Genomic DNA, 15,845 nt, shown 5'->3' on the forward strand with positions numbered 1-15,845 from the left:
CCTCCATTTGTAGCTTTGGGATAACTATTTACCAAAAGCTACACCCCATTTTAAGGAGCCAAGGGCCGCTTGGCAATTTCAGCCTGGGCCAACTCGAAGAGAGTAAGGCCTTTGGCTGAAGTAGGAAAAGAATAAACTGACCCACATGAGTCTATGAGGGAGGGGACACACTGAATACAGCAACACAGTATTATAAGGATTACTATGGCCCCAACAATACCCACCAAGAGTTTTTTAACCCACCCAAATCCAGGCAGCCAATTCCATAAGGCTCCCCACCAATCATAAGGTGGCTGGCCAGAGGAGTAGTTCTTAGCCATTTCCCTTAGATGTTTGGTTCGTTGAAAAGTGTCAGGGTAGGTGTCATTTACAAAAACACAGCATTCTTCATTTATGAGGGCGCAAGTTCCTCCCTGGGCTGCTAACATTATGTCTAAAGCCATTCGGTTTTGCAAAGCTAACTGGCGCAGCTGGGACATTTCCCCGGCCTGATTCTCAAATAGGGTCGCAGTTTCATTGGTTAAAGATTCTAGTAGTCCCTGTAGACGGATGACACCACCCCTCAAGCTAATGAGACCAGCCCACCGCTGCCACGACAAACCATCACGGATATTAATATCTCTGAAGGTTTCACGGATGTTACGAACGTGGGGAAAATGAGGGGGAGTGAGGGAGATGCGAGAAGGCGGTGTTAGCCACGCTAAATAACATGACCCTGCCCAATCAGGGGAGAGAAAGTAATAAGCTTTGGGCCCGCACACCCGGTATGTTCCATACAATGCGTTTCGGGTATTCCATTTCTCAAAGTAGGAGGTAACCCACCACCCGTTGGACCACTGTTCCCCTGGTAATGCAGAGGGGTCGTTGTGCGAACTGCAGAGGCACAATTTGGTAGTGGTGTTTTCAAAGTGCAGTGTAGTACTGCTTGAGCAGTTGTAGAAGGCAATCGTATATCCCTTAACAATTAGTTGGACACCCTCGTGATCTGAGCAGGGCTTCTTAAAAGCTGACTCTGAAGGCTTGCCCACCCATGAAAAAGTTGGATCGGGGTGAGGGATCCACATATGGGATAAGTGGGATGCGCAAGGCTTGAAGCCAAGATTTTTACTAAAGGCGGTGCCATTAAAACACATGTTGCATTTACTTGTTCCCACAAAAGTTGACCCCTTTTTTTTTTTTTAACAAAACACAGTGATCCTGTCTGATTGGTTACCCTGAGATATCTATTAATTGGCACTCCTGTTTTGTCCCATGTAAGATTGTGTTGGACTGGATCTTTTACTCTAGCCGGTGGCATCCAAGTCATATTAGCAGTGGTCAGGGGAATGGGTGTGAAGGGGAGTCCCTGTTCTGCATTTACTGGAAATTGAGTACATACCCAGCAATTACTTCTATTTCCTAAAATACGAGTTTTAACCTCGTGGGAATATCTAATAAAAGCATTATCTTCATAAGCAGAAAATAAACTAAAAAGGCATAATAAAAAACATACAGTTGTCAGAATAAAAGGTCCTCTCATTTTTTCCGAGTCAATTTAAGTCTGATGTCTGAAAGAGGTAAGCTGGTCCACTGGTCAGAGGCAGTGTCCTCAGTGGTGGCAAGAGCTGCTGGTCCGTCACTGTGGTCCACTACGGCTGGCTTGACGTGGGAGTGGTGGATCCAGGATTTGCGTCCTTCCAGGAACACTGCAGTCTGGGTTGTTAAAAGAACCTGGTGGGGTCCAGTAAACCTCGGCTGGAGGGTGTCGCCACGAACGAACTTTTTGGCCCAGACGAAGTCCCCTGGTTGGAACGGGTGGATCTGTTCTTCCAGCGGCACGGTCTGGGAAAACTGCGAGGCTTTCCAAAGGGTACGGAGGCGAGCCTGTAGGGAGAGAAACTGGCACGCGGTCATATGATCCCCTCCCAATAGTGAAACATCAGCACGTGGTAACGCCCCGCCTTTGAAAGGGGGGTGTCCATAGAGTAGTTCAAAGGGGGATAATCCCAATACACGGGTTGGGCGAGTACGAAGGTGAAACAGGACCAAGGGAAGTACCTGAGGCCACTTTAACCCTGTTTCCTGACAGTATTTAGCCAATGTAAGCTTAAGCTCCCTATTCATACGCTCAACTTTCCCGCTAGACTGGGGGTGGTAGGGTGTATGAAAGGAGTGTGAAATGCCCAGTCCTTGTTCTAAACGGCCAAGGACATGACCAGTAAAGTGGGGTCCGCGATCTGAGTCAAGCACGAGAGGGATGCCAAAACGGGGTACAATGTCTCTAAGGAGAATCTTCGCCACTGTGGCAGCAGTACAATTAGCAGTAGGAAAAGCTTCGACCCATGAAGTCAGAGGGCAAACCAAAACAAGGAGGTGCTTTTTCCCAAAAGCCTTTGGCATATCTGCAAAGTCAATTTGAAGATGTTGAAATGGAGCAGCAGGCGGAGGTCTTCCACCCTTAATTTTGTTAAGAGGCGGAGCAGGTCCATTACGCTGACATGTGCTGCATGCTTTCACTATTGACAGGCAGTAGGGTTGAATGCCTGGAGCATACCAAAAGCGAGCGATGGTGTCCACAAGGGCGTGTGTGCCATAGTGACCCCCCTTATCATGGTGCCAGCGAACTGCCACGGGGTATGTGGAGCGAGGGAGGCAGGCTCGGCCATCCGGCATAAGCCAGGTCCCTTTGACCAGAGTGGCTCCGAGGCTCTCCCACGACTGTAGTTCAGCAGCGGGTACTGGTACGGGGTGCGGTGGAGTAAAGGAGGAGGTTACAATAGCCAACGTGGGCATGGCTAAGGGTAAGACGGCAGCCGTCTTGGCGGAGGCGTCAGCCAGGGCATTCCCACGGGTGGCGGGGCTATCATCTCTAGTATGGGCCCGGCAGTGAACTACAGCCAGGACCGAGGGTTCTTGGAGGGCGTCCAAAAGCTTGTGGATGAGGGGGAGGTGCTGAATGGGTTTACCGGCAGCTGTCTGGAAACCTCGAAACTTCCAGAGGTGGATGTGACAATGCACAACTCCAAAAGCATACTTGCTATCAGTAAAAATGGTAACGGTCTTACCAGCGGCCAACTGGCAAGCTCGGGCCAGGGCATAGAGTTCGGCGGCTTGGGCTCCCCAGTTGCCTGGCAGTGAGGCGGCCTCTTGAATGTCCCATTCAGAGGTGACTGCATAACCGGTGAAACGCTTGCCATCAACATAGAAGGAGCTTCCGTCCGAGAAGAGGATGCAATCAGGGTTGTCCAGTGGCACGTCAAACAGGTTGTTCCTTATCTGTAAGATGCTATAAACTACTTCCACACAGTCGTGCTGATCCTGGAGGACTGGCAGGTCAGGAAGCAAGGTAGCTGGATTAAGGGGCCCACACCTTTCAAAAATTAGGTTAGTGTCTTCTAAGAGTTCGGCCTCTAGCTGTTGCTGACGATGGGCCGAAAAGACTTGGGTTGTGCCCCTACGCAGAAGGGCTGACAAGGCATGAGAGGTCCAAACCGTGGTAAAATGACCCAGGGTCAGGCTCTTTGCCTTTGTGATCAGCAGGGCAGCTGCTGCCAGAGTCCGGGTGCAGGATGGGGTTCCCTGAGCGACAGGGTCGATCTGCTGAGAGTAAAAAGCAAGCGGGAAATGGTGGGGCCCGCTCAGCTGGGTAAGGACGCCACTAGCAATTCCGCCCCTCTCGTGGACAAAAAGGTGAAAGGGTTTGCTGTAATTGGGGGGGCGGAGAGACATGGAGGAGGCCACACTGTCCTTGAGTAACTGAAAGGCTTGGATCGTGTCTGGGGACCACTGCAAAGGGTCAGGAGCAAGGTTAGCAGTGAGTCGGTGGAGCGGTTTGCTTAACTCCCCGCAGGACGGCAACCAGGGGCGACAGAAGCCAATTAATCCTAAGAAACCTCGAAGTTGTTTCTTGGTGTTTGGCAGAGGGCAGTTTTGGATAGTCTTTATGCGGACTGGGTCCATTTGTCTCCCCTCTGGGGTTAACAGGAAGCCCAGATATCGGACCTTCTGTGAGACCCACTGAATCTTGTTAGGGTCTACCCTGTGGCCTCTGGTGTGTAGGTATAATAAAAGTGTCTTACCATCGATGCGGAGGGCAGCTTCTTCGTGGTTACCTAATAGGATGTCATCTACGTATAGGACTAACGTGGATCCCTGCGGACTGGTGAAGCCTTCCAAGTCGTGGCGGAGGCATTGGCTGAAAATCGTGGGGCTGTCTCTGTAGCCTTGAAGAAGTCGTTGCCAGACATAACTTTGTCCCTCCCAGGTGAAACCAAAGAGATACTGAGAGTCTGGGTGCACAGGAATGCTGAAAAAGGCTGATTTTAAGTCAATAACAGTGAACCACTCAGCATCCCAGGGCATTTGGCTGATGATAGTAGCTGGATCAGGAACTACTGCATGAAGAGGGACCACATACTGATTATCAACCCGTAGATCCTGTACAAAGCGCCAACGAATAGGGTCTCCGTCCTTTTTAGGAGGCTTTTTGACAGGCAGTATAGGGGTGTTACAGGGAGTGCGCTGAGGGCGGACTAGCTTTTGTGCAATGAATCCCTCGATAATGGGGCGGATGCCCTCCCGGGCTTCCAGCGACAGGGGGTATTGAGGGACTGACGGGGGGGCTAAGGAGGGCTTCACTTGAATCCTTACTGGCTCTGCCGAAAGGAGCAGGCCAACATCAGTGTCAGAAATTCCCCAGAGGGTTAAAGGCAAGTCAGTGAGGTCAGGGGAGAGAGAGGGGGGGGTTTCCCAATTACCCTGAGTTGGGGCTGAATCTCCTAACACTGTCATCAATAATCCTACCCCTTCAGGAGTGCAGGTTAAAGTAGCCTCAAGCTTACAGAGTAAATCCCGGCCCATCAAAGGGATCGGACAAGCTGGGGAAAAAAGAAAACGGTGAGAAAAACATTTATCAGCATAAATAATATTTAGAGGCAAAGTGAGTCCCAGAGACTGTGGGTTGCCCTCCACCCCAGTTGCAGTTTTAACTTCAGAGGATAGCCAGGGAGAGGGGGCATGATTTAAAAGAGAGAAAGTAGCTCCAGTATCAATGAGGAAAGAGACAGGCAGTCCTTGGACTGAAAGGGTTAGACGAGGCTCTTTGCTGGGAGGGGAGAAAGTGAGGAAGGAGCCGGCTAAAGACATTAAGGAAATAAGACCATCACATTGTTTGCCTTCGCCCCCGGGATACCGTCATTGAGGAGGTTGAGTTTGCTGCAGCTGCTGCTGTTGCCCGTAGTTGATCCAGGCCTGAGGAACGGGCTGGGCTGGTGGTGCAGGGGTGTATTCGTCCCTGGTGTAAGTATCTGCGGATGCGACCGGACCCTCTGGGCGTCCCCAGGGGCATTCACGTTTAAAGTGACCGGGCTGTCAGCACTGAAAACAATTTCCTGGTGGCTGGGGTTGCCAGGACCCTCTTCCCCGAGCACCCTGAAATCCCCTGCCACGGCCACGGCCTCTGCCTCGAATACCGCCGCGAAAAGCTAAAGCCATCAACTTATATTCTTCCTTTTTCTCTTTCTTTTTACTACTTTCCCTTTCTTTCTCCCATGCAAAATCAGCTACGTCCAACACTGAAGTGACTGACTCACCTCCCCAACCAGGGCAAAACTTTAAGAAATAATCCCTTACAGGGGGCACTGACTGATTCACAAAAAACGAAATAAGAGTAGGGTGGTCTGCTTCTCTCTCAGGATCCATCTGAGTGAACATTCGGGCCCCTCCAATAGCCTCGACCAGAACTTTCTGGGTGGCTCATCAGATTCCTGCCGAATCTGCATGAACTTAGCCTGATTAGGCGAGCGGCGAGCCATTTCTTTGAGTCTCTCTAACAATCGCTCTCGATCTGTTCACAGCTGAGTCAGCCTCGGCTGACTCCAGTCTAGGGGATTCCAGCCAGCGGCTTGATCCCGCCTATCCATCCAAGTGGTATTAACCGCATCGCTATCCCCCCATGTCCTTTCTGCCATCCACAATCTACTACGTTCCTCTCCGGTCAAAACTCTACTTAACAACTGATCTACATCCGTATAAGTAGGATTATGACTTGAAAACAATCTTTCTAAAAGTTCTGTGATCTTTCGGGGATTTTCCCCAAAGGACCCTGACAACCGTCCCCACTCTTTCAAGTCCCATTCTAGCCATCCTTTATATTCCACAATATTAGTATGTTGTAACTGGCCATTATTGTCCACAAAAGGTTGGTCGTGCACCTGTAAAGGCATTTCTCTACTTACACCTTTATTACTCACAAAAGGTTTGGCGGAGGCAGCCTCTGGGCTATCCTCAGGGGAGGGGTATGCATCCTGCTGCATCTGCTTGATCTTTTGCCTAGTAATTACTCCTCCCGAGGTGTGCCCTTCCATTTCCCCCTTATCCCTCTGCAGAGATTCCGATCTGGAGTCCTGCAGATTCCCCTCTGCGCTCTGGAGAGAGTCCCCCTGCGGAGGAATAGGGGCAGGTGCAGTGGGGACCAACTGACGAGTCAAAACACGCCGTGGTTTACACCCTTCATCGAAATAACATGGAGGGGATTCACTCTCGGGAGAATACCTGACTGCCATAATTTTTAAAGATTTCCACAGCTCTGCTGCTGTGTCCCAACAAAACCAGTAACATAACTGTCCCGGATGGTCTTTTTCGATCTGGCTCCTTACTCCTCTTAAGGCAGCCTGTTCGAAAGAGCCATACGAAGGCCACCTCATCTCCGGGTCGGCCAATACCGCGGTATACCCAGTCCAATTCCTTACACACAGTGTGTACAACTTCCTCCTAGACATTCCTGTCTGTACTGGGAGTTTCCCTTCGTTCCATAACTTATTTACAATCCCCAGCGGACTCTCAAGAGGCACGCTAGTCCCTTGACCCATGGTGTCTGACAGGAGCCCTCCAACTGGCGTTTATCCTGCTGTCCAGTACACGACCCCTCAATATTGAATTGGCTGGGAGAAATCTCCCGTGGCGCCTGCCAATTCGTATATGAGTGGTTTGACCACTGGACAGAGGCACCGCACCAGAAGGATATCCCGGACGAGCCCCCAAATTGTTAGGTAAAAAGCAAGTCCTTGCTCACCTCTCCAGCACCCGAGTTCGTGCGGAGTTGGTATGGGGCTCACAATCTGTCAGAGACCAGACACCAATTCGTTGATCAACGGGCTCACACTATCCTTAGCTTAAAAGGCTTCGGAGTAAGTGTGGCAAGTTTATTAGGGGTGAGCATCAATATTTATACACAGAAGTAAACAAAGTGATTAACAGATGCATAATCAATCAAGATTCTACAGGATAAAACAGGTTAAAATGTAAATTTAAAAAGACAAAAGGGGAGATGGCTACTTAAGGGGAGGGGGGTGTCATGAGTAGTTCGCAGGTCAGAGCTTTGATTAAAAGTTTCAGACAGAGACATCAAGTCTGGGTTAAGTTTAAGCTTATCAAAAGTTCAGACTCAACATTCCAGCCCCTTAATCATTTTTGTTGCCCTCCGCTGGACTCTTTCCAATTTCTCCACATCCTTCTTGTAGTGTGGGGTTCAAAACTGGACACAGTACTCCAGATGAGGCCTCACCAATGTCGAATAGAGGGGAATGATCACGTCCCTCGATCTGCTGGCAATGCCCCTACTTATACAGCCCAAAATGCCGTTAGCCTTCTCGGCAACAAGAGCACACTGTTGACTCATATCCAGCTTCTCGTCCACTGTAACCCCTAGGTCCTTTTCTGCAGAACTGCTTCCTAGCCATTCGGTCCCTAGTCTGTAACAGTGAATGGGATTCTTCCGTCCTAAGTGCAGGACTCTGCACTTGTCCTTGTTGAACCTCATCAGGTTTCTTTTGGCCCAATCCTCTAATTTGTCTAGGTCCCTCTGTATCTTATCCCTACCCTCCAGCATATCTACCACTCCTCCCAGTTTAGTGTCATCTGCAAACTTGCTGAGAGTGCATTCCACGCCATCCTCCAGATCATTAATGAAGATATTGAACAAAACCGGCCCCAGGACCGACCCTTGGGGCACTCCGCTTGAAACCGGCTGCCAACTAGACATGGAGCCGCTGATCACTACCCGTTGAGCCCGACGATCTAGCCAGCTTTCAATCCACCTTATAGTCCATTCAGCCTACTGCACTCCCCGGCTGCTTGATGGCTCCTTTAACTTCATCAGCTGTGGGCTCTTATCACTTGCTGAGGAGTTGAAGATACAGGGAGGGGAATAGGAACTGCTGAGCAGCGATAAAGCCTGCTGTGCCCTAGCCAGAATGCTTACGGGGGAGGAGGGGAAAGCTGCTTGGTTTGTGCTGCCAGGCATGGAGATTGCCATTGTCTTTAGAGAAAAAGAAGTTATTCTCTGTGGTGGTTGTCAGATCCAGAGTAGTGTGGAAGGTAATGGGCTTGCCCCTTAGTGTTGTCATTTGCATCTGTGCAAAGTGCCTGTAAAACACAATCAATCAGAACGAATAGTACTTTACACCCACTGTGCACAGGTGTAAGTGGTAGCACAAGGTGCAGAGAATCAGGTCCCAGAGTAGATTGGCTGCTTAGGCTTTCTAGAGGCAGTAGATAGTAGACTGCAAAATTAATAAAATTATAATTTATTCTTATGTCAGGTCATTACAAACTTCCCAGTACCTTTACTGAATTTTAAGAGAGATGTACAATTATTTTTATACACATTATTCTTGGAGAATATGAGAACTTCCATGTTTGTTTGTTGCTTATTTAATTATGTCAAATGTTCACGCTAAGGAGATTCCTAGGAAATCTGCTTTCTGTGAACTAGTAACAGGCTCCCAGAGTGTCAAGGGAAAATAACATGGTGTTTATTACCTCAAATGTGTTTACTCAGGCTTTGAAATGTCGCTTAGAACTTCTATTTTGTTTTAACAAGCTATACTTTTTATACTATATTTTTGAAATATGTATATAAGTGTTTGGTGCTTTGTACAGAATATTTGATAGAAATCTTTAATTTCAAGTTGTAAATGTACTACTAATGGTAGATGTTAAATCTAAGGACCTTTTGGTCAAAAAGGCAAACCACACTAACAAGATTGTCTTATCAAAGACCAAGGCACATCCCTCTGGTATGAGCTACAGGTCTGGCATAGAGATAAGACTATCTCAGGCGAACAAACTTTGTAGGATATTTATTTTAGAAAGAGTCCTGACTAAAAAAAAAAAAAAAAAAAAGTAAGGATGCTGTATTCAGAATACTTCAGAGAAGTAATGTTCAGGGATGTGTTACCAAAAGCCAAAAACTACATCATAAAGTGGGCTTTTTTAAACCACCCCTCTTTGCATGGTAAAAGCCTTGGTTCAAAGCCTCCATCTCACAAAGGATTCTAGAAAACTTCCTGTTAGTTTAATTTTTTTATAAATGCTCAAAGTCTTTATCCTTCAACTGTTAAGGAGAACATTTACAGTTGGAAAATGTTTTATAGAAGATCTTTGCTACTTCTAAATTCATGTATCCACTCATAGGTGAAAACCTTTGTTTATTCCTTAAATGCTTAAGATGGTCAAAGCTCTTTTTGTAATGTTTATTGCAAATGTTTTGTAAAGCATCTAATGTAATTTCCTAATATCATTGCTATGTGAATGGAAAGATGTTTATGTACAATATAGCAGGGTCATCTAATGCTAGAGCTGGTTATTAAATAAGAAGCCATTTGGGTATAGAATAGTGGTATTGGGGAACTAAATAGTATCTAGCAATGCTTAAGCAACTCCTTATGGAAGTCAGAAGGACAAGAGTCACCTCTTCAAGAATTGTTAAGAAGAGACAGTGTTTTATTGGATGACTGTTAAATATTCTTAAAGGAAGTCTTTAAATTTAAAGTTTAAAAACGGTCACTTTGAGAGCGAAAAGACAGCTATATATGACATAAGGGTGTTTGGACTAATCTGAAGCAGAATTTCAACTCCTGTTGAACTCTGGTGGAACTAAAGGCATATGTCAGAAAACGGACTAAATCAGGGAAAGAGGTAAAACTCTAAACTTTAAAAATATACTGAGAATTTCCTTCCACAAAGGCAGTTAGAATCCTGTAACTGCTGCAGCAGATTGCATGTATTTCCTGGGTGCCCTAGCTCAAAATTTCCTCTCCTTGTTCCACTGTTGTACAACTAGCTGTATGCTGGTGGGTTGCTGTTGTCCACCTCAGAGGTGGCTGGATTTCAGCAACTCTGCACAGAGATCGTTTGTGAAGCTCTTCGGTAACTATCAGGCATGGAAGTTGTAAAATGTGAAAATATTCTCAGTTCCTTTTAGCCAGATAATTCCACTGCTCTAGCCATAGATGACTCATGTCTCCCGATCCTGGGGGCGGGGTGGGGACACAAATCTAAAGGGGAGGACACATGACTGCCCCACATGTCTCCTTTGCCCAGCGACCTCTGCCCTCTGCTGCCCTGTGCCCAGCCCGGGGCTGCCGCGCTCTCCCCACCCCACCAGAGTTACCTGCTGGGGAGAGGGGAGTCTGTCCTCCTACTGCGACCCTCTCTCCCGCCCCCTGGCATGTTCAGCTGTTCTCCCTGGCAGCCGGGCCTGGGCGGGGCACGGGAGGAAGATGCTTCTCACACCAGCTGAAGCTGGCCACTCTGGGTCACCGACTCTGTGCAGTGCGGCCGCTCCCTGAGAGCCTGGCTGGGACGGCAGCCTGCACTTCTCCCTCTCCTCCCAGCCAAGCTCAAAATTTCCCCTCCTTACTCCACTGTTGTACAACCTGCTGTATGCTGGTGGGTTGCTGTTGTCCACCCCAGAGGTGGCTGCGTTTCAGCAGCTCTACACAGAGATCGTTTGTGAAGCTCTTCGGCGACTATCAGGCATGGAAGTTGTAAAATGTGAAAATATTCACAGCTCCTTTTAGCCAGATAATTTCATATGAACTGTCCAGAGAACATCCAAGTGAATCAGTGCTGGTGATCAGTGCTGGTTGGGGGCGTTTGTTGGGGACTGAAACCACCTGGGTGAAGCTGATGGGTTCAATAATCCCAGATGATAAATAATGCACAGCAAATGGCCTGGCAGAAATTATTTATTCCTGTTTAAATGTATCATGTTATGTACACCTGAAGATTATACAATTCTCTCTCCCCCTTGTAGAGGAGAAGAAGAACTCAGAAGAGACTTTATCAACGAGCCGGGCTGACAACTCCTCCAATCAAGAGAATCTAGGTGTGTGGCCATCACACTCTGCCAGAGTTAAGTGGGGGAAGTGAGGCACATGTGCTGCCTGGCAGTGACTAGGTGCTTGCCAGGGAGGAAGACGTGCATGGCTATGAAGTGGATAGTGGAGGGAAATGGTTGTGAAGTGTTGGGAGGGGATGAGGTGCCCATTGCACACACAGGAGAGTAGGACAGAGACACTGTCACGGGAGTTGGGGGAAGGAGGGAGAGTCTCTGGCTGGAGAGTCGCTTGTTGTTCACAGGGGAAATGAAGGGAGCCTGAAGGTTGCTGATGTAGCTGGAAGTGAGGACTTTGGGTGAGGACTGGAGGCAGATTTCCTGCAAAAGGAGAATAAAGAGAATTCTCTGTGAGGCTCCTACAGAACAATTTTAGATCTTCTTTATTCTCCAGCCTGCCTCGGCTTGCCCTCTGCTCTGGCGTAATGACCTGGTTACTTGCTGATGTGCTCCTCCTCTGTGCACACAGGGCACTTGTAGAGCACCACTTCCTTGCCCATCAGCCTGTGTTTTACCGTTCCATTTGTAATAATCAGCACGTCCATCCTCAAACACCATCCAAACATTACTGCATAAACCTCATTGTGCTCTTTGAGAGTGGGTGTTATCTCCTCCTTACACCTGGGGAAACTGAGGCACAGAGAGGTGAAATGGTTTGTCCACGCCACACAGGCCCCGAGTCTCTACTCACATTGCTGTCAATCAGGAATCACCCTAGTGGTGTCCAGTAAGCTACGTGGGTGAAAATGGGTAGAGAATCACGCACAGAGTATGACCGAGAGAATAGAACCCAGGAGTCCTGATTCCCAGTCTTGTGCTCAGAATACTAGCCTACCCCTCTCTGTCTCAGTCATCTTCTGACAATACCGCACTTCCCAGACACCATGTCGGACTAGATGTGTGATTGCTGCCTTGCAAATTTCAGGCAAAATGTTAAAATGAGGGTGACTAGAGCAGTGCCCAGTTAAGCCCTCTTATACCTATGGCACCCCCAGCCAGGACAGACTCCTGTGCCCAGATCCTCAAAGGTATTTAGGCACCTATTTCAGTGGCAGTTGGGAGCCTAAATACCTTTCGGGACCTGGGGTGCTCTCTTGAAGGGTAAGTGGGGGGTTGGTTGTTGTGCTGTTCACACTGCAAGAGTCACAAGGGTTTTGAACAGCTGGCTGGGGACACAGTAAGCCGCTAGGCCCCCGGCTGGAAGCTGCAGTAAGCAACAAGCCCTGGGAAAAGCGGTGAGGGGAAGAGGTGTGCTGCTACCTTTTGGAGTAGCAGTAAGGGGTTCATTTTAGCACATTATGCTTCAGCTCTCCTGTGACCCATCCTGCTCTGTACCAGGGTGACGCCAACTAGCCACTACCCCTCTGTTCCCCCAGTGCTCCTTGCGTAGGTTAGGAAAGAATTTTACCCCCTATATGATGACCATGAATGATGTGTGCAATAATTGGTGCTAACTCCAACTCACTTGCATCTTATTTTTCAGACTATGAATATATCTCAAAGGAGAATCAGGAGCCAGGTATGGAAAAGAACAGGAATGTTTTAGACCCCTGTATGATCACGTGTGGGGAAAGTACGTTGGGTTGCTAGAGCTTGTCCACAGCTAAAAGCTCCAAACATCCCTGAATGTTCAAGACCATACATGTGACGTGTGCACATAGCTCCTCAGGTTATAGCACTCACGGTTGGCGTGGCTTACGGTGGTTAATGCTGTCTGATGGAGGCGTGTCTCAAAGGTGCTGAATGGCCCTAAATGTTAGCGCTGTAGATAGCAGATTAACACAGATATCCATATAAGGACTGGTATTGGTTGGCAGGACTTGTGGTAGCAAATCAGTGGTTGTGGATTAAGTGGTTAATGTGTCTAATTATCCTTGGCTTCTCAGGTTCCAATTCCAGGGAGGACGCTTCTCACACCAGCTGAAGCTGGCGATGCTGGGTCACTGACTCTGTGCAGTGCAGCGGCTCCCTGTGAGAGAGCCTGGCTGGGGTGGCAGCCCGCCTGCCCCTGCTCTTCCCCACCCTAACTCAAAATTTTTCCCCTCCTTACTCTGCTGTTGTACAACCTGCTGTATGCTGGTGGGTTGCTGTTGTCCACCCCAGAGGTGGCTGCGTTTCAGCAGCTCTACACAGAGATCGTTTGTGAAGCTCTTCGGCGACTATCAGGCATGGAAGTTGTAAAATGTGAAAATATTCACAGCTCCTTTTAGCCAGATAATTTCATATGAACTGTCCAGAGAACATCCAAGTGAATCAGTGCTGGTGATCAGTGCTGGTTGGGGGCGTTTGTTGGGGACTGAAACCACCTGGGTGAAGCTGATGGGTTCAATAATCCCAGATGATAAATAATGCACAGCAAATGGCCTGGCAGAAATTATTTATTTCTGTTTAAATGTATCATGTTATGTACACCTGAAGATTATACAATTCTCTCTCCCCCTTGTAGAGGAGGAGAAAAACTCAGAAGAGACTTTATCAACGAGCCGGGCTGACAACTCCTCCAATCAAGAGAAAACAGGTGTGTGGCCATCACACTCTGGCCAGAGTTAAGTGGGGGAAGTGAGGCACATATGCTGATGGCAATGACTAGCTGCTTGCCAAGGAGGAAGACGTGCTTGGCTGTGAAGTGGCCAGTGGAGTGAAATGGTTGTGAAGTGTTGGGAGGGGATGAGATGATTCAGGTATTGAATTCACTAAAAGTTGGATCTTTCAGTACTTGAACATGTTGCATTTCACTGTTGGGCTGGCTTAGTTTGGTAACAGCAGACTGAAAACCTGCCCTGGGAAGGGAGCATGGCGTGATGTGATATTAGGACATGAGAGCTTTGTGCCAAAATGTTTTAGTTAATACAAACAAGCACCAATTTTAAACAGTCTGGGGGAAAAAACTCTCTTCTAATGATTGGGTTTCACTTCCATGGTGTCTGTGATGCCATAATCCTACTAGTTCTTCCACCTGAATTTGCCAGTGGAATAAAAAAAAAAATGAGGCCACCATTATACATCATAATGAAGTGAGAAAGGTCACAAACTTGTTACACACTCTGGAAAGTAATAATTTTAAAAGATTATGAAACCACCAAGTAACTGGCATGTACTTTCGCTGTAGTTCTTTTCTCTCACTACTGACAGCCTGTGTATTTCTGTGCAATTACTGAAGATTGTTCCCTGATGAATCAAAGGGAAGGGTAGGCTGCTTAGCAAAGAAAGAGCAGTTACAGTAACTCCTCGCTTTAACCTTGTAGTTATGTTCCTGAAAAATGCATCTTTAAGCGAAACTATGTTAAGCGAATCCAATTTCCCATAAGAATTAATGTAAACAGGGGAGGTTAGGTTCCAGGGAATTTTTTTTCACCAGACGAAAAACTATATATTATATACGTTTTAAACAAACAATTTAATACTGTTCACAGCTATGATGATTGTAAAGCTTGGTTGAGGTGGTGAAGTTAGAGAGTGAAAGAGGGAGGGATATTTCCCAGGGAATGCCTTGTTGCTAAATGATGAACTAGCACTCGGCTGAGCCCTCAAAGGTTAACACATTGTCATTAATGTAGCCTCTCACACAAGGCAGCATGAACAGGAGGGAGGGGAGACAGCATAGCAGATAGAGACACACCTTGTGTGTGGGAGACAGAGAGAGAAAGATGTGCAGTGCCCCTTTAAGTAAGCTGACCCACTCTTAAGTGCATTGTCTTTTTAAGTGGATCAGGAAGTTGAGACAGCAGCTGCTGCCCCAAGCTCTCTCTGTGTCGCTCTCCGTCCGTGTCCCCTCCCTGCTCTATATGGAGAAGGGGGTAAGCGGGGTGCAGGAGCAGGGGGAGGGGGACACCCTGACAGCCCCCCACTTCCTCCCTGCACAGCAAACAGGAGACTCTGGGAGCAGCTCCAAGGCAGAGGGCAGGAGCAGCACATGGCAGTGGGGGGAGGGACAGCTGAACTGCTGGCAATTGATAGCCCAGGGCAATTGGTAGCCTGTTGGGCAGCTGCAGCACAAGGAACTTAGGGGAGCGGGGAGCTGATAGGGGGGCTGCCGGTCCACCCTGGTTCCAAGCCCCCGCCAGCTAGCTGCAACGGGCTGCTCTTCCTGCAAGCAGTGGACAAAGCAGGCGGCTGCCAAACAACGTTAGAAGGGAGCATTGCACAACTTTAAACGGGCATGTTCCCTAATTGATCAGCAACGTAACAACGAAACAACGTTAACCGGGACGACTTTAAGTGAGGAGTTACTGTACTGTTTATCCATACCAATAACCTGGGTTTCAGCAAAGAGGGGAGATACAGGAATGAGAGGAGGTTTAAGGGTTATTGGGTTGTGGTTTTTTTTATGTGCAACTGTTATAAATGTGTGGTGCTTCATAAAGCAGCATTCCAAAGGTTTAATAACAGCACTTTACAATTCTGTGGCACCTTAGACTAGACTCAGATGAGGCAGGCAGTGTGTCTGGGAATCAGGAGACCTGGGTTCTCTTCCTGACTATCACTTGCTCACTGTGTGATCTTATTAGGTAGGTTACTACTTCTATGTGTGCCTCACACTCCCAGTCTGTAAAATGTGGATAATAAAATAATCTTTATGAAATGCTTGGCAAACCTCCAGTGAAAGAGGAAATATAAATATAAAGTATTATGATAGATCCTGGCTCCTAGTCCAGTATTAGCCATGCTATACTATCCCTTTTCTTTG

At 47.8% G+C, this 15,845-nt stretch overlaps 1 protein-coding gene across 1 annotated transcript in view; it reads left to right on the forward strand.

Moving 5' to 3' along the window:
• CD58 (CD58 molecule) overlaps positions 1 to 15,845 on the forward strand; it is a 68,219-nt gene that overhangs the window by 48,311 nt on the left and 4,063 nt on the right. The window contains exons 9-11 of the mRNA XM_065418041.1: positions 11,078 to 11,149; positions 12,642 to 12,677; positions 13,605 to 13,676. Coding sequence (XP_065274113.1) covers positions 11,078 to 11,149; positions 12,642 to 12,677; positions 13,605 to 13,676 — 180 coding nt within the window. The remainder of the gene's footprint in view (positions 1 to 11,077; positions 11,150 to 12,641; positions 12,678 to 13,604; positions 13,677 to 15,845) is intronic.

This window comes from Emys orbicularis, chromosome 1 (genome assembly GCF_028017835.1).
Source record: "Emys orbicularis isolate rEmyOrb1 chromosome 1, rEmyOrb1.hap1, whole genome shotgun sequence".
NCBI lineage: Eukaryota > Metazoa > Chordata > Testudines > Emydidae > Emys > Emys orbicularis.